This window comes from Musa acuminata, chromosome BXJ3-1, assembly GCF_036884655.1.
Source record: "Musa acuminata AAA Group cultivar baxijiao chromosome BXJ3-1, Cavendish_Baxijiao_AAA, whole genome shotgun sequence".
NCBI lineage: Eukaryota > Viridiplantae > Streptophyta > Magnoliopsida > Zingiberales > Musaceae > Musa > Musa acuminata.
In genome coordinates this window covers 7,793,266-7,808,337 of record NC_088349.1, presented here as the reverse complement: position 1 = coordinate 7,808,337, position 15,072 = coordinate 7,793,266, and the positions used below count along the sequence as shown (strand labels likewise).

The 15,072-nt window shown below is 36.4% G+C and overlaps 1 protein-coding gene, 1 long non-coding RNA gene and 1 pseudogene across 5 annotated transcripts; 2 read left to right on the top strand and 1 right to left on the bottom strand.

The window, feature by feature from the left end:
• The first annotated feature begins 20 nt into the window (after positions 1 to 20).
• LOC135628384 (S-adenosylmethionine synthase 1-like) lies at positions 21 to 1,053 on the top strand (annotated as a pseudogene).
• Positions 1,054 to 2,365: 1,312 nt separating this feature from the next.
• Positions 2,366 to 14,771, top strand: LOC135628447 (uncharacterized). Of its 3 annotated transcripts, none has more exons than XR_010492859.1 (7): positions 2,366 to 2,482; positions 2,591 to 5,074; positions 6,640 to 6,877; positions 11,886 to 11,958; positions 12,874 to 12,995; positions 13,801 to 13,963; positions 14,064 to 14,771. It is a non-coding gene; the product is annotated as an uncharacterized LOC135628447 (long non-coding RNA). The 3 variants fall into 3 exon arrangements; XR_010492860.1 differs by having other exon boundaries at positions 2,401 to 2,482; positions 2,588 to 5,074; XR_010492861.1 differs by having other exon boundaries at positions 2,428 to 2,482; positions 2,564 to 5,074.
• LOC108953214 (ABC transporter G family member 41-like) lies at positions 4,425 to 14,538 on the bottom strand. Of its 2 annotated transcripts, none has more exons than XM_065135090.1 (24): positions 13,769 to 14,538; positions 13,549 to 13,672; positions 13,259 to 13,348; positions 12,890 to 12,991; positions 11,820 to 11,979; positions 11,660 to 11,736; positions 11,447 to 11,500; positions 11,199 to 11,289; positions 10,749 to 11,050; positions 10,376 to 10,657; positions 9,984 to 10,297; positions 9,732 to 9,892; positions 9,547 to 9,650; positions 9,294 to 9,453; positions 9,056 to 9,196; positions 8,874 to 8,968; positions 8,459 to 8,791; positions 8,017 to 8,307; positions 7,425 to 7,508; positions 7,051 to 7,184; positions 6,619 to 6,846; positions 5,308 to 5,479; positions 4,964 to 5,218; positions 4,425 to 4,691 (listed from the first exon to the last, which is right to left on the bottom strand). In XM_065135090.1, the coding sequence occupies exons 1-24, from the start codon at positions 14,146 to 14,148 to the stop codon at positions 4,425 to 4,427; spliced, it is 4,401 nt and encodes a 1,466-aa protein (XP_064991162.1). In that variant the 5' UTR covers positions 14,149 to 14,538. The 2 variants fall into 2 exon arrangements, with proteins under 2 accessions (XP_064991162.1, XP_064991163.1); XM_065135091.1 differs by having other exon boundaries at positions 9,294 to 9,447; positions 13,769 to 14,150.
• Positions 14,772 to 15,072: the final 301 nt, after the last annotated feature.

Sequence of the window (15,072 nt, the reverse complement as noted above, 5' to 3'; positions counted from 1 at the left end):
CTTCATATGATTTTGGCAATATGGAGGTGCTTTCTTTATTATTCACTTCTTTTTTACTATGAATTGTCAGAGTAAGATTGATGTAGGGACAAAATGCCTTAACGATTTGAAGTTTATATGCTGTAAATCTTGGTTGATGCACTCTGCTTAATCTTGATACTAGTAGCTCGTCAGTACCTGTGAAATGATTGAAAAGCCTCACCGAGGTCCGGAAGAATGGAACTTTCTCCTTGTTGCAGCCCGATGGCAAGACGAAGGTCACGGTCGAGTACCGCAACGACCATGGCGCCATGGTTCCTATCCGCGTGCACACTGATCTCGTTTCCACCCAACACGATGAGACTGTCACCAACGATTAGATTGCCGCAGACCTCAAGGAGCATGTCATCGAGCCGGTCATCCCCGAGCAGTACCTGGACGTGAAGACCATCTTCCACCTCAACCCATCTGGCCGTTTCGTCATCGGCGGACCCCATGGCGATGCTGGGCTTACCGGCCGCAAGATCATCATCCACACCTACGGCGCCTGGGGGGCCCATGGCGGTGGCGCCTTCTCCGGCAAGGACCCGACCAAGGTTGACCGTAGCGGCGCCTACATCGCCAGGCATGCAGCGAAGAGCATCGTGGCCAGTGGACTCGCCCGCCGCTGCATCGTCCAAGTCTCTTACGCCATTGGTGTTCCCGAGCCCCTCTCGGTCTTTGTTGACACCTACGGCACCGGCAAGATCCGTGACAAGGAGATCCTGGAGATTGTCAAGGAGAACTTTGACTTCAGGCCGGGGATGATCACCAGTTACCTTGACCTGAAGAGAGGTGGCAACGGCAGGTTCCTCAAGACAGCAGCAGCCTATGGTCACTTCGGCAGGGATGACCCAGACTTCACCTGGGAGGCGGTGAAGCCTCTCAAATGGGAGAAGACAGCTGCTTAAATGATTGGATATTGCCATCTTTCAATCTGCTACTGCTACTGCTGCTGCTGATTCTGTACTGGGTGTTCATGGATCTTTGAGGTACGTGTACTGGATGTTCATGGATCTAAAGTCCCCTTGATGCTTGCACTGTCTGTTTGCAGCCATGCCAGACTGCTCCTTCGTTGTCATTCTTGATGTACCACAAGTGTGACATTACAAGAATCCAAAATTTCTGGTAGCTAAAATAATTTCGTGAGATCACATAATTTCATATATAAAAACAAATTTTCGAAATGTTTTTAATATTCTTAACATTCTCGTAATTTTAGAGGGGTATTTGACAAGAATATATAATGATACATCATAATATCTCAATTATTTAATGTCAGTTACATACATCTCTTGTCTATTTGAATATTTATTTATTTAAGATTTCTAGAGAATCCCCCTTTTCTCTTATTATAAAATAATATTCTTGATTATAATTTAAAATATATTTAAACCTTTATAATGAATTTTATACCTTCTTATTATTAACTCTCCCTGTACTCATCGTCTCATCTTTTCTAAGTGCAATATATCTATTTCATGTAATATTTTTCCTCTCATTTTATCCTCTAACAACTAAACATGATTGAACACCGTATGCTTTCTAAAACTTTTTTTCTTTCTCCATCAAAACCATAAAAACATTGCTAAGTTATAAGCTGAGGTAGAAATAAAAGAATTATAATTAATGTAAAATTATACAGAGCTCATGAACATGAATCTTACAAGATTATTTATATAAATAATTATAATATTTTTTTAGTACATATTCATTAGCATTTTGTCAGTTACATCCCCATCGAATCCTTATATATATCAAAATTTATAATATGCTCGGACGCTAGAATATATTCTAATATGTATCAACTCTTATTTTCGTGTGTACGTATTGATAAGGTCATTCAGTCCCACATTGATTGAGGAGTACGAGAACCAATGACTCATAAGTCTGTTGAGTCTCCTTTACCCTTAGAGGTGCCTTTTGGAGTTCACGGGCTCCGAATGGAAATCCTAACCCCTTTAGCACTCGATCCAAATCATCCAAATCATCCCTTATCACATATGCACTCGATCCAAATCATCCAAATCATCCCTTATCACATATGTATATAGATAGGTACGAGAGAACTTCTCAAAGTTAACCGCCTTTATCATCTAACGGTCGATTGCTGCTTTGTACTCGACACGTCGGATAATCAAAATCTATTTAATATATTCCGACTCTTATTTTCTTATGTGCGCATAAATAAACACGAGAGAATCTCACGAGTATAACACCGTTAAAAGCGGTTCTCATACAACCGCCGGCTGCTGCCTTTTGTCCGACAACGGTCGGATAAACGATATTTTACTGATGGATGTTTAGTGACGGGCAACTGTAACCGTTCCAGTCGACGATAACGGTCCGTTATCTTGTTTACATGATGATCCTTTGGACCATGCATAACCCCGCTGTAGAGAGACGAATGGGAACCCTAATCCCAATTCGTTCCCGACTCCAGGCTCGGCCAATTCCGGATCCAGTGAGTACTATATCTTCCCAATCCCACTTTCTCGTCCTATTATTCGTCGATCGGTTTCTTGAACTGCAGCATAATTCGCAGCTTGCTGCCCTTCGTCTGTTTTAGCAGGGCGCATTGCCTGAGATCTGGATTCTTGAGTACGTAATCCTGGCGTTTTTCTTGAATCTTGGAAATTGGTAACAGGATGAAGCTATGGAACCACATGAATGCAGATATTGTCAATTCCACTTAGATGATTTAATGCACAGTTAAAATTATTCTTAGTGTTCCCATCAATGGTTCCTTTTGAAATATGAAATGTGCCTAACACCAAGAGAAATGTCAGCTTATGACTATCCTACAACTTTTTCATGTTCTATCTTATATTGTTATGTTTTCATGGCCAATTGCATTACAAAATTATCAACTAGTTCAATGTTAGTGTTACAAGTAATCTTGACATAAAAACCGAGCTCTCTAGTCAAGTTATTCTTTGATATACTAGATAATACAATCTCCAATGCAATAGATACAACGGGATAGAAGAATGAGTTGCATGTGTCCTCATCTGTACGTTAACATCAGCGAGTTCAAGTTGTGCTAAACATAAGTTTTCCTATGCATTTACTAGGCACTGAAACACAATTTTCGTGGAGTCAATTATACAGAAATTATTAAATTATCTGATTAATGTTGTGGGGTCATAATTATTGATGGATTTTGTTTGCATTGTGAAGATACTAATCTATATTTCATCACCATTGGTTTACATCAAACATCGACCTTAAATCATTATCTTTTCAAACTTATATCAAGGATTTAAATCTTGGTCCAACATCAGTTTCAATAATCTACCAGACAGGTATGGTACCTGTACACTGGTATCACCAGTGAAAAAAATTCAAAAGCGACTAACCAGTATCAGATCATATGGCCGGATATCATAATACCAGTCGATACGCATCTACTGTTCGAATTTGATACCATTCTTATGATAAATGAACTTACAAGACTATAAATAATACTGACAATCATTAGAAACCAATAGAACTAGACTAAGTGGGACTAAGACTGATCGTTGACTTCAACTTGGCAATAATAAGTGAAGATTAGAGGATTTAGTTGAAATTATTGGACCAAAGATTCCTAGAAATAGAATATTGGGATTCTTAAATCTTCTAGAAAAAGGGAAGATTGATGAAGTTATTTGCTCACAGAATTGAAGCAGGATGATGAAAATGTCAAGAGTTTTCATGATTGTGGTATCTCTTAGGTCAAAGGTAAAAAGTTTACATGATTATTATATTACAAGGAAGACTATGATTTATGGTCCTAAAGTGTTGGGTAGTTAGAAAACATGTTCAATAATTTAGTGTTGTGAAGAGAAGAATGCTAAGTTGAATTGGTGGAGTTACTATGAAAGATAGAATCAAATACTGGCACTCGTACATTAACCATAACTTGTGTGAGAAGCCTTATGCATTGGGCTTTCCTGATCAGTTATAAAATAAGGAAGAACTGTCTGAAATGTAATATATCCAGGAGACCCACATATAAGGATTGTATAAGGTGAATCAATTGTTATTAGTAGTGTGCACCGTGCAGAAAGGTACCAGAAGACCTAAAAGGCTAAAACAACTTATTAGAAGCAACAAAAATGATTCGATTGTTGTTGTTTCGACCAGTGATATAGCTCTTTATAAAGCTAAATGCCAGAAAAATTTCCATGTAGCTAACTGCACTGATTGGAACATTACAGTTGTTATTTTTATGCCAATTTACGGAACAGCATATTAGATTATAAATGATTTTCCCTGGTTTTTTCATTAGAGTTGACAGTTTGAAATTCTTTGTGGGACTGATACATCGCTGAAATTACCAAAGGACCCAAAGTTCTCAGTAAATACATGTCCTAAACTACTGTTGAAGTTCAGGAACCTCTTTACATATAGGCTTAGAACTTTTACCTGGTCTGAAAATTTAGCTTGCCAATAAAATAGGCAAAAAGGGTAGCGTATATGAAAGGAAAGGCAAGAAGAACTCCAGCAACAACTCCAAAAAGATTATGGTGAAAGCCAAAATAGTCTTTTAGGAAGGAAGCTATTGACTTGGTTTCACCAAACACCATCATCTCCTTCTGTACATCTCCATATTGTGAGCTAAATAGGCCATTTAATGTCCAGGACATTGGATTCAGGTAATATAACCAAATCCACCACTTTGGAATTTGCTGCAATGAAGCAAATATTAGTTTATTTCATATAGTAATAAGCTACAGGTATGTTTGTTCTAGGACACTTTAACCTATTTTACCAAGCTTCCAGGTATATGCGTTTAAATATTAAGATGTTTGCCGATACCAAAAATTCATGTGAATTAACTTTTGGTTTATCAGTTCATAGGATGCTATGCTGTGGTATATTTGTTGTCTGCATATGTAGCAATTTGAAATATCCAAATGTTTAGAGATGAATTTGAAGGATGAGAGTGAATGGTACTTACAGGACCTGGCACAATGAAGCCTGAAAAGAGATTAAACAAGGTGTAACAAACAGAAGCCATTATTGAAGCCACTTGAACATTTGGAGTCAATGAAACCAGCAGCATTCCGAGGTAAACATAGTAGAGCAATGTGCATAACATGGTGTAAAAGAACCAGAATAACTTGGAGGCTGTCCAGTAGTAACCGATGGCTGGATACGCAATGATCATAAACAGTACTACTTCTATGAGTACATAGGGGATTTCAATGGCTACCTGAAACAGAAAAGTGTATCTTGGTCAACATTCTGTAAATGATCTTCCTTAGTCTTATTGTAAATACACCATTAACATAGCTACTAAACCTGTGCAAGAGAGTAAGCCCATGGAGAGTACATTCCTGCAAAGTTTTCCCGATATAGGACAGTCCGTTCAATAGAAACAAATGGTAAAACTGGCGAGCAGTTATTTATTCCGGTGAAGATTGTGGCGAGATACATGATCGCCAATGTATTGAATAGATCTTGTTGATTGTTTCTTCAAGGGAGGGAAAAGAAATTATATTAGAATCCTGAACCATTGGTTACTTTAAGAACATGTTTAGAAGATAAGCGAAGCATAAATCCTGAAATCAAACTTTAAACTGAAGATATCAGATATTTGCAACTTGCAAGTATAATGCAAGACAACATGCCTAAAACAAGTATCGAAGTTACTGTAGGATTCATAATCAAAGTTCCCATTTCTTTCTATTTCGTATCAGTATGATTATATTGATGGCAAGGGAATTACAATTTTAGATGTAAATTTATGAAGTATGCTGGGTAATAATTTGGTTTTTAATGCACTTGCACAGATTTTCTCCCCTTCCTTTCATTATGGAATATCAAATTTTAAGATCTATTTGGCTCTTTGATTGCTTGTTATTATGAGGCTCAATATTAGGTCGCAACCTTTTTTTTTTCTCCTTTTTCTAGGATGACTATCATCTATACTTTATTAGCTTAACTGGTCCTGCAAATTGTCAACTAATCAGAAGAATGGTGTTGCAGAATGACCCCCCACTAATGTGTGACTAAGAATGTGTGATGAGATTGTCGGTAGCTTTTGTTAGATTGCTAGTATTTCGGCTCTATATCTTGTAACTGCTTCCCCCATTTAATAGGAAATCTATTAAATTTTGATATAAATAAGAGTGAAGGAAAAAAAAACCCTGAAAATTACAGGTGGTAGGACAAAATTTCAATAGATTTTGGATGATAAAACGATGGGGAGAATAAGGGAAGAGAGAAAAGAAGAAGAAACTAGACTATTGACCAAATATAATAAATCATTTGTAAATTTATGAATAGAAGGATATTCCATTTTGTCATTGGCGTTTTTTGTTTTTTAATTTGTGAAGAGCTTGACAATATAGTTCTTCGAGCACTACAGTTAATCTAATATACTTCAAGAAAGTGTTGTTTGAGGTCACTTTTTCTGCTTCTCCTTTATAAAAAAAGAATCCTTCAACTTTATCTTGATATCTATTCGTATACTATGCATCTGAATATGGGCATTATGCCAGAAAAGCTCACTACTGATTTGCAATGATGCTTATTCCTCGTCATATTATATACCTCCACTTATCCAATTTCTGCTTTAAAGTGTTTAGTATATGAAAAGCAGAGACTTACAGTGTCTTCCCACGCTGCCAGAATACTATTCCGAAGATTATGGATGCAACAAGGATGAAAAATATCCGCACCATGTTATATGAAGGACTTCTCCAGTAAGACAAGGATTGTTTCCAAATGCAAGCTTTGAACTGTACCCAAAATTTTTGTGGATAGCGTGTTGAAAAGCTCAGGTCATTTGAATCCAGTGGTGGTGTGCTTAAGCGCTTAACCAGCTCTTTGCTGTCCCTGCATTGAGAAACGACCATAGAAGATTCTGGTAAACAATGTTATGCATATGAATAATGGTTTCATGCTGTTGGTTATTAATGCCATGCAGAGGATCATTAATAACAATATATTTTCCTGCTATAACATCAATTGCAGCATGTGTTATTATAGTTACATCAGCTCATGTTTGCTGCATAGTTTTAGATAGACTTTGATGCATACTTGTCAAGAGACGATTCTGTGTAGATCTTTGCAAAATCTACTCCTAGTTTCTTTTCCATTGACATAGAGGTGACTTCCAACATCCATGTCGCTGGATTGTAGTTATCTCTAATCTTTGGTACTCCAGAAATGCCCTGGCATATAAAGAAAGAGTAGGTGATTTTCACAGTATTTGATTTGTACACTTACTGTATCAAGAATGCCCTTTCCATAACCGCAAGCATTCAGTTCTCTTATCGTTGGTGATTCGGTGCTATTGTACATGATCCTGTTTAATGAATTCTCTGTTCTTGAAAAGAGAACCACTGGCTATTGGTCTTATGCAAAAACAGAAGAGGGTCAAATAATAATGTTTGAGTTTGGTAAAGACTTGCCTCAAAATATTCAATAACTTTACTTGAGTGCTTTCCTGTTGGTCCAGTGTAAATCAGTTCTCCCCCTCTTCTCATTAAGATCAGCTGTGGAAACATGAAACAAAGATATTTCATAAAATGCAATAGAAAATTTTGCAAAAGTGAACAGTAAATTAAGTTATATTTGTATTTAATTTTATGAGTAGATTTCGTATTAACTAGATTTTGTGACTTCAGTCCAATTGTCAAGAATAACATTTGAACAAGTATTTAGATTTATTATGTTGTGTCTTGATTGGAAAAGATTTATGTTGCTGAGGCCAAATAGTTGTGACATCACAATTTGTTGTTGTATGTTATGTCATCTTGCCCATAAATTTAAGTTTGTTTTGCAAACTTTTGTAGTATTTTGATTATTTTCTTTCTTGTATATAGCATTGCATTACACCGGTCAAAGGTGGCCTTATATCTAATAAAAAACTAGGTATACTTTTTGCAAGTGCTAGTTATGATATATATATATATATATATATATATATATATATATATATATATATATATACTTCAGATGTTTACACATCTTCCAAAATGAAGGTGATAATAATCTAGTTACCTCATCAAATGCTTCAAAGATATCAATACTTGGTTGGTGGATAGTGCAAACTACTGTCCTTCCTGTTTCAGCAACATTTTTCACTGCACGCATGACAATAGCAGCTGCTCTAGCATCTAGACCCGAGGTTGGCTCATCCATAAATATAATAGATGGATTTGAAACAAGTTCTACTGCAATTGTTAGTCGTTTCCGTTGCTCAGTAGACAGACCACTGACCCCTTGTATCCCAACTAACGAATCCTTGATGCTGTCAAGCTCAATTGTTTCGAGGACTTCATGAACAAATTTCTGAAGATCAATACATATGCATTAAAAAGGATCTAACAGGAATTAGATATCCCACTGTTAAAAACCATTTTATATAAAATTGATGCTCTGACAGTTCTAAAGCCTTAATGATGTCAACAAGGAACAAAATAATGTGTAGAATATAGCTTACAGATCTTGTTTTTCCATCAATTTGAGGTGGCAGACGCAACCAAGCTGAATACATGACAGATTCTTCAACAGTGATTTGTGGAGAATGTATGTCGAACTGTTCACAGTAACCTGATATCCTAGCAAAAGTTTCTTGTCTCTTAGGATACCCTCCAATTCTTATGTCTCCTTCAATAGTTCCGCCAGTTTTTCTTCCAGCAAGAACATCCAAGAGGGTAGTCTTCCCTGCTCCACTTACTCCCATCAGCGCTGAAAGAATTCCAGGCTGGAAAGCTCCTGTGATATTGTGAAGCAGTTGTAGCCTTTTTTCTGCATGGACTTGTTCTCTCATTTCCTAGGACACAAGGCAAACTAATTATTATTTCCTTTCATAACCATCGGCCTATCTGATATGATTAATTTTTTTGCATGATTACCAGAGGAGTGTCAACATAGTAATTCACATTCTGAAATGTCATTGCTAGGGGAACGAAAGGTAAAACCATTTTTTCTGACAGATTAGCCATCTTCCCTGCCACATTGACCATGAAATTTTTATGTTATACCGTATTCTATGCGTACTATTTTGTTGAACTTAACAGCAGTAGAACAGTCTCACCAGTTCTTTTTGGCAATGTAGACCTCACAGGTGATCCAGCGGGAGATTCACTATTTGGATGACTTGTATCCTCTCCATTTTCCGTGCCTTGTATTTGAGAAAGCTTTTTAAGAGAGATAATGACACGAGAAACCCCAACAGCTGTAATATAAAACTTGTTATTGCTACTAGGTTACCATGACAGAGAGCACATACATCAATAATCATTTATGGATAGGATAGTTGGACTAGAACTCACGTCTTCTGAAAGTTAATGACAAGGTGAATGCAACATTGAGTAGAAAAATCGATAGAATTAGTGTTGCTATCGATACCCAGTAGAAGTAGCTCTGGTAGTTTAGTCCACGGCTGGTCAAAACTTGCTGCCCTATTGTCATATTTGCTGATGAGACCTGTGGCTTATAGCAGTGACAGAAAATGGTTTAAAGTGTCATTTATAACTCATTAAGACGTAATGTGGTCTTATGTTGGTGGGAAGTATCATATTTCACCTTTTGCCATCTTGGCGCATGGAATTCATTAACAGCTAAGCCTATCTGTGTATAAGACAATGGAGAAATCCAGAATGCCCAACTTAACCAACCTGGTAAATAGGCTGCAACACAAATCAGGTTTGTTAGTTTTGTTCTTGTTATGCTATGCTGGCTTGATGATCTGAAAGCTGAAGCCGCCTTACGTTTTGGAATAACGAAGCCACCAAACAACAGGATTACTATCAAACACATTGTACCACTGATCGTAGCAGCCACTGCTGTTTGAAAATAGGAGGCGACGAAGCGAAACAGTGATAGTGACATTTGGTGGACGCAAAAGAGTAGGAGGAATTGGCGGAAGAACCTAAGAGCGTAAATAGAAACATTGGTTAAGTTTTCTTTTTTCTCAAAGAAGAAAAAAATACATTTAATTCTGAAAACTTAGTTGTTCTTACCTTACTGATTCAGGACTATATCCGATGGCATAGTAAGTAATTGATGTCCAAACTAATGACTCTACAAGAGAGATGGGTATCTTTAGGATAGTAGCTGGAATTGCATATGCCCATGCTGGATAAAAGTAGCAGTCTCGTTGCCTATAGAAGACTGGAAGTCTGGAAACTGTCATAGCCATTTCAGGAAATCCATTTACCATTAGTGAGATAAGTGCAAAAAAGAGGGAACCCAGATAGTAATTGGAATGGATCATGTCAACTTCCATATGTGTTCGTATAAATACAGTCGCTGTGATGATAGCAGCAATTCCAATCTGCAGTAGAGGTGATTCAACTACCTTAGCTGCTGATCATGAACAATATTGGAAAACATACCAAGTAGTAGTAGCTACCTGGGTTATTTTGAGTATATACACAAATGAATTCCTTTTCATGAGGAGCAATTCCCTCACTACGCAAGCTTTAAGTAGTTCCCAGTTTGACAATGAAAACTTATTAAAAGATAGAGCATTTTTATGGGATTGAGACATATCATATGGCTTTGATAATTCCTTGCTCAGACTCTGTCCAATTTGATAGACCTTGAAAGATTTAGAGAATTGATCTACAGAAACATAACTATGAATCTTATTTGAATTAAACCAATACTGTCCTTGATCTTTCCTTGACAGCACCTGAATAATAGCAAATCATGTTAGTGTGTACCATTTAGAGGATGTGGAATGAAATAATATTTATTATTAGTGAATTTGAGTTTGCAATTACCTCCTGGAGAAAATCAGCTACTCCTTTTCTCTCTGGGCATTTGAATCCACATTCTTCAAAGAAGTTAAGAATATGATTGCAAGGTCCTTGGTATACAATCTTTCCCTCTGCCATTAAGATTATATCATCAAATAGTTCATAGGTCTCAGGTGCTGGCTGAAGAAGTGAAACCACGACAGTAGATTCCGTGATGTGTGCAAATTGTTGAAGGCATGTAGCTATTTGAAAGGTCGTAGAGCTGTCTAAGCCAGATGATATTTCATCCATGAAAAGTGTTGTTGTTGGTCCAACAATCATCTCTCCTATAGAACAAATTGAACTTGTAAGAAAAGCTTTGTAGATTAAGTTTGTGCCATGTTATTGGAATATGCCGCTGATTTATGAATCATTATCCTTATGAGTTAGCAAGAGGCAGCATATACTATTCTCTCTATTTTTGCTTTGACGTACCTGTAGTCAGCCTTTTCTTTTCACCTCCTGAGATGCCTCTTCTCATGGCATCCCCTACCATTGTGTCTGCACAAAGGTCCAGTCCCATTATCTGATAAGCAGGTCAAAATTGAATAATCAATTTCATGAAGTATGTTACAAATGCTGCTAGGATTATATTGCATTAATTTCTGGAAGTAAGTCATTGATTGCTGCTAGAATGATGATACACTGTTGTAGAAGTTTGACTTGGTCCTGAGAAACATTACCTTCAAGATGTAATCTGTTTGGAGGCTTTGATCTAATCCTTCCAATGATATTGCCTGTACACAAAAATATGTGCTTAAATTTCTGGACAACATGATAATTTACTTGGATTTTATTATTTCATATTGAAAAGTATGTTTTCCCAGGTTTCCAAAATCTGAGAACATATTGGTTAAATTAAACTATATGGAATTGTATGTTACTTAATGATATACCTTCATGTAAGTGTCTATCTCAGGATCTGGGATGATTCCTGCCTGCTTCTCCCTTTGACTCACTTCCTTCATGATCTCTTTAGAATATATGCTCAGTAAGCATTTTGTGAACTGTGATGTATTGTATTTGAAGTTGTTGAAGGAGACATTTAGATCTAACCTGCTCTATTCCCAGCACCTTGAAAGCATGCTGAAAAATCCATTGTCTCTCGCACTGTCATCTCAGGAATATGTAGGTCATATTGGCTTATGTAAGCTGATGTCTTCTCAGGCACAAATTCTTCCAATCCGAAGCCATTGTAAGAAATTTCACCTGTCACCTGTGACATTAACTTGTTAATTCATTTAATTTTTTTTGCTTTCTTTCAACTAAGCAATAAAGCATTTTGGTGGAATAAACATCACCATGTTAATTTCTGTCTGAGAAAGTTTAGGTAAAACTAATTTCAATTTACATATTTGTACCTTAAATGAAATAAAAGATAAAAATTGAAAAAGCAAATATTTTATGATGTTGTGTTGTTTATGTTAGTAGGTTATCCTTAAGTTCTTTTTCCTTTTATTCTTTTTTCTTTTTTGAGGGGAAGGACATCCTTGTGATACTAAATGAAACAAAATAATTCAGTTGGCTAATCAAATTTTACGAGCTTACTAATATAGCTGCAAGTAGAAACATGTGTATTTTTCATCCACCACAAAATGCAGAGAGTGATGGTGATTTTAGATCTGTTTCGTGCTCAAAGGAACCAAATTGTAAGAAAACACTATATTAGATTATTATAATTTTTACAGATTATATTGTGTTATATTGCTATCTGAGTATCTGCAAATCATATTTAATGCAAGAGTGCGAACTTATTGACTTATAATGAACTGATCAATGATTTTTTGCAGCAGGATGAAAGTCATGTGTCAGGCGAAAGCAAATTAAAAATGAAAATAAAGAAATTAATAGTGAGCAGTATCAAAGTCTGCTACTGATAAATGTTTTTTCCACAAAAAACAAAGATTAGAATGGATTAACATTAACTATGAAGTTCTACGGAAAATAAAGCTTTATTTGCTTCTTATGATACTGTATTTTTAAATATGTTGAAGTTAAATTCATGGAAGGAAAACTGAATGCCATTCTATTCTCATTATCTTCTTTGATCTTTGCAGATGAGAATAACTGCTTATTGTAACTGTAACTAATTATTGTTTTTTCCAATCAGGCCAAAAAAGAGATACCTTGAGAGATTTGTCTAATTTTCCAGAGAGAGCTTTCAAGAAGGTGGTTTTTCCACATCCTGGAAGTCCAAGTACCAGAGTCATCCTGTAAACAATACACACCTCGGTAAGTAATCTTTCTATAGATTATACCGTTGATGGGATTCAACTATTGTTTTCTTTTGTATTATAATGTGCTTTTTTTTAAAATATTACTGTTTATGGATAAAGCATCTCTATAACTTCCTGAGAATTGAATTCTTAATATTTAGAGAAAAGGGCAATTGTTTTTGAACTTGTCGAAAACATTGAATTCTTAATATTCAGAGAAAAGAGCAAATATTTAAAGCAATTTCTTTGCAATCTCTTGGTTAATACTTCTCTTAAGACTTTCCTGGAAGGTTTGATGATCCCACTGATGTCTTTGAGGATGTGAATCTTAGCTTTGTGAGTCTTTACACCTGGGACCTTAATGAGATCCTATTGAACAAAGAAATTTGCATTTATAAGCATTAGAAACATTTCTTCTCTAATGATATGATTCAATGCTCCTTTGTTCGAACATTGTTCAATATTTTGAATGTTGATAAATGATTGAAATCATAGTACCCTACTATAAACAAATGCACCACAACCTACATGATGGATGATAAGCATACAAAATTGGTCGATCTTCTTACTGATAAGATGCTTTTCGTGGTGTTCCACAAAGTTGGCAGGGGCTTCCCTTGAACCACTTCGCATTCTGCCTCTACAGACAGATCTTTGAATCGCACCTCTATCGTTGGCAGTTTCACATTTACCCTGGAAATAATTGTTCATGACTAACCTTGGATTTTCTGAAATTGACAGTCATGCATGCAATGATATACACATGCACAACTTGGCAGTGAAGTTTACCTGTCTATTCTCTCTCTTTGTTTCTGTAACAGGCGAAGGTTATCACTTTCAATATTCTTGATGAGATTTTCGATGAGCAAGTGCCTCTCCAGTGCTCCAAGTTTGGTGACATCAATTACCTTCCTTTTGTTTTGTTCTCCAGAGCCATTGTCACCATCCCAATGATCAAAAACTGATGTTCTCACTCGTTCGAAGGTGGGTAGCCTCTCGACTGCAGCCCAAATCAACTCATTCTCGTCATCATCATACCGCGTGGAACTAACAGCGGAGCTTCTTCGCAAACTTGCCGTTGCAGTTCGAAATGATGACCTCATGCTCCTTCCTATCTCTGCTAGTTCAGCATCCAGCGACTCGGTTATGTTTTCGCCCAACTGAGCCATCCTTTAAAATGTTTCGGTGCAACAATTTTGCATACCAAAGGATCAGCTTTTATAGAAGGCGATCGACTCAGGTCGAAATGTGCAGTTAACATCAGGTACTGTCCCAACTGTTAGTGTTTCAACTGTGTTCGAGTCTCCTAATAGTCTATCTTTGACCACTACTTAATTAGTATTACTCAGTCAGTCCATATGCAAGCCCATAGAATAGAAACAAAAGAAATGCTTCTATATCTGTCAGATTAGCTTGTCGGATGATTATGACAATACTCGCAACCATACTAAGCAAAGGTTTTACTTGGTATTTTTGTGTGTAAAATAGGTTTGAAAATACAAGCTTAATCTGTGGTTTTTCCATCGTTAGTGGTTTGTTGTTAGTAGTTTGTTGCTGATCAGCAAAAGGGCAATTAATACCTTGACCCTTCTGCCACTGGTACCTGATGGTTGATCTAACACCAACCATCATTTATGAACTTGTTCTTGATAGGGATGCTGATGCAAATTAAAAATAATGTTCTCTAGGGATATCAATGTGATATGCCATTTACTGCATATAAATTAGATATAAGCACAATTGTCAAAAGAAATAAGAGTGATATGGAATAATCACACAAGTGAATGGCACAAAACAACAAAAAAAAAAAAAGGAAAGGAAAGGAATTGACGCCATGTATTAATTAAGACGTGACATGTGGTTCCTAGTCAAAGTCCAGTTTTGCCAAAACAGAACCATTGTTTGAATCAAATTTAATATGTCGATTGTTCCCTGGCTGCCAATGGTCAGGACCACAAATACAGACGGACTACTTTCTCGCACACTAAATATTTTTCTTTCATATCGAATGTCTATCGATTTGAGCATGTCATCAGCACTAGTCGAGCATGAGTTTTTTCTTAGTTTGGGATTCAAGGACATACTTCTGTTCA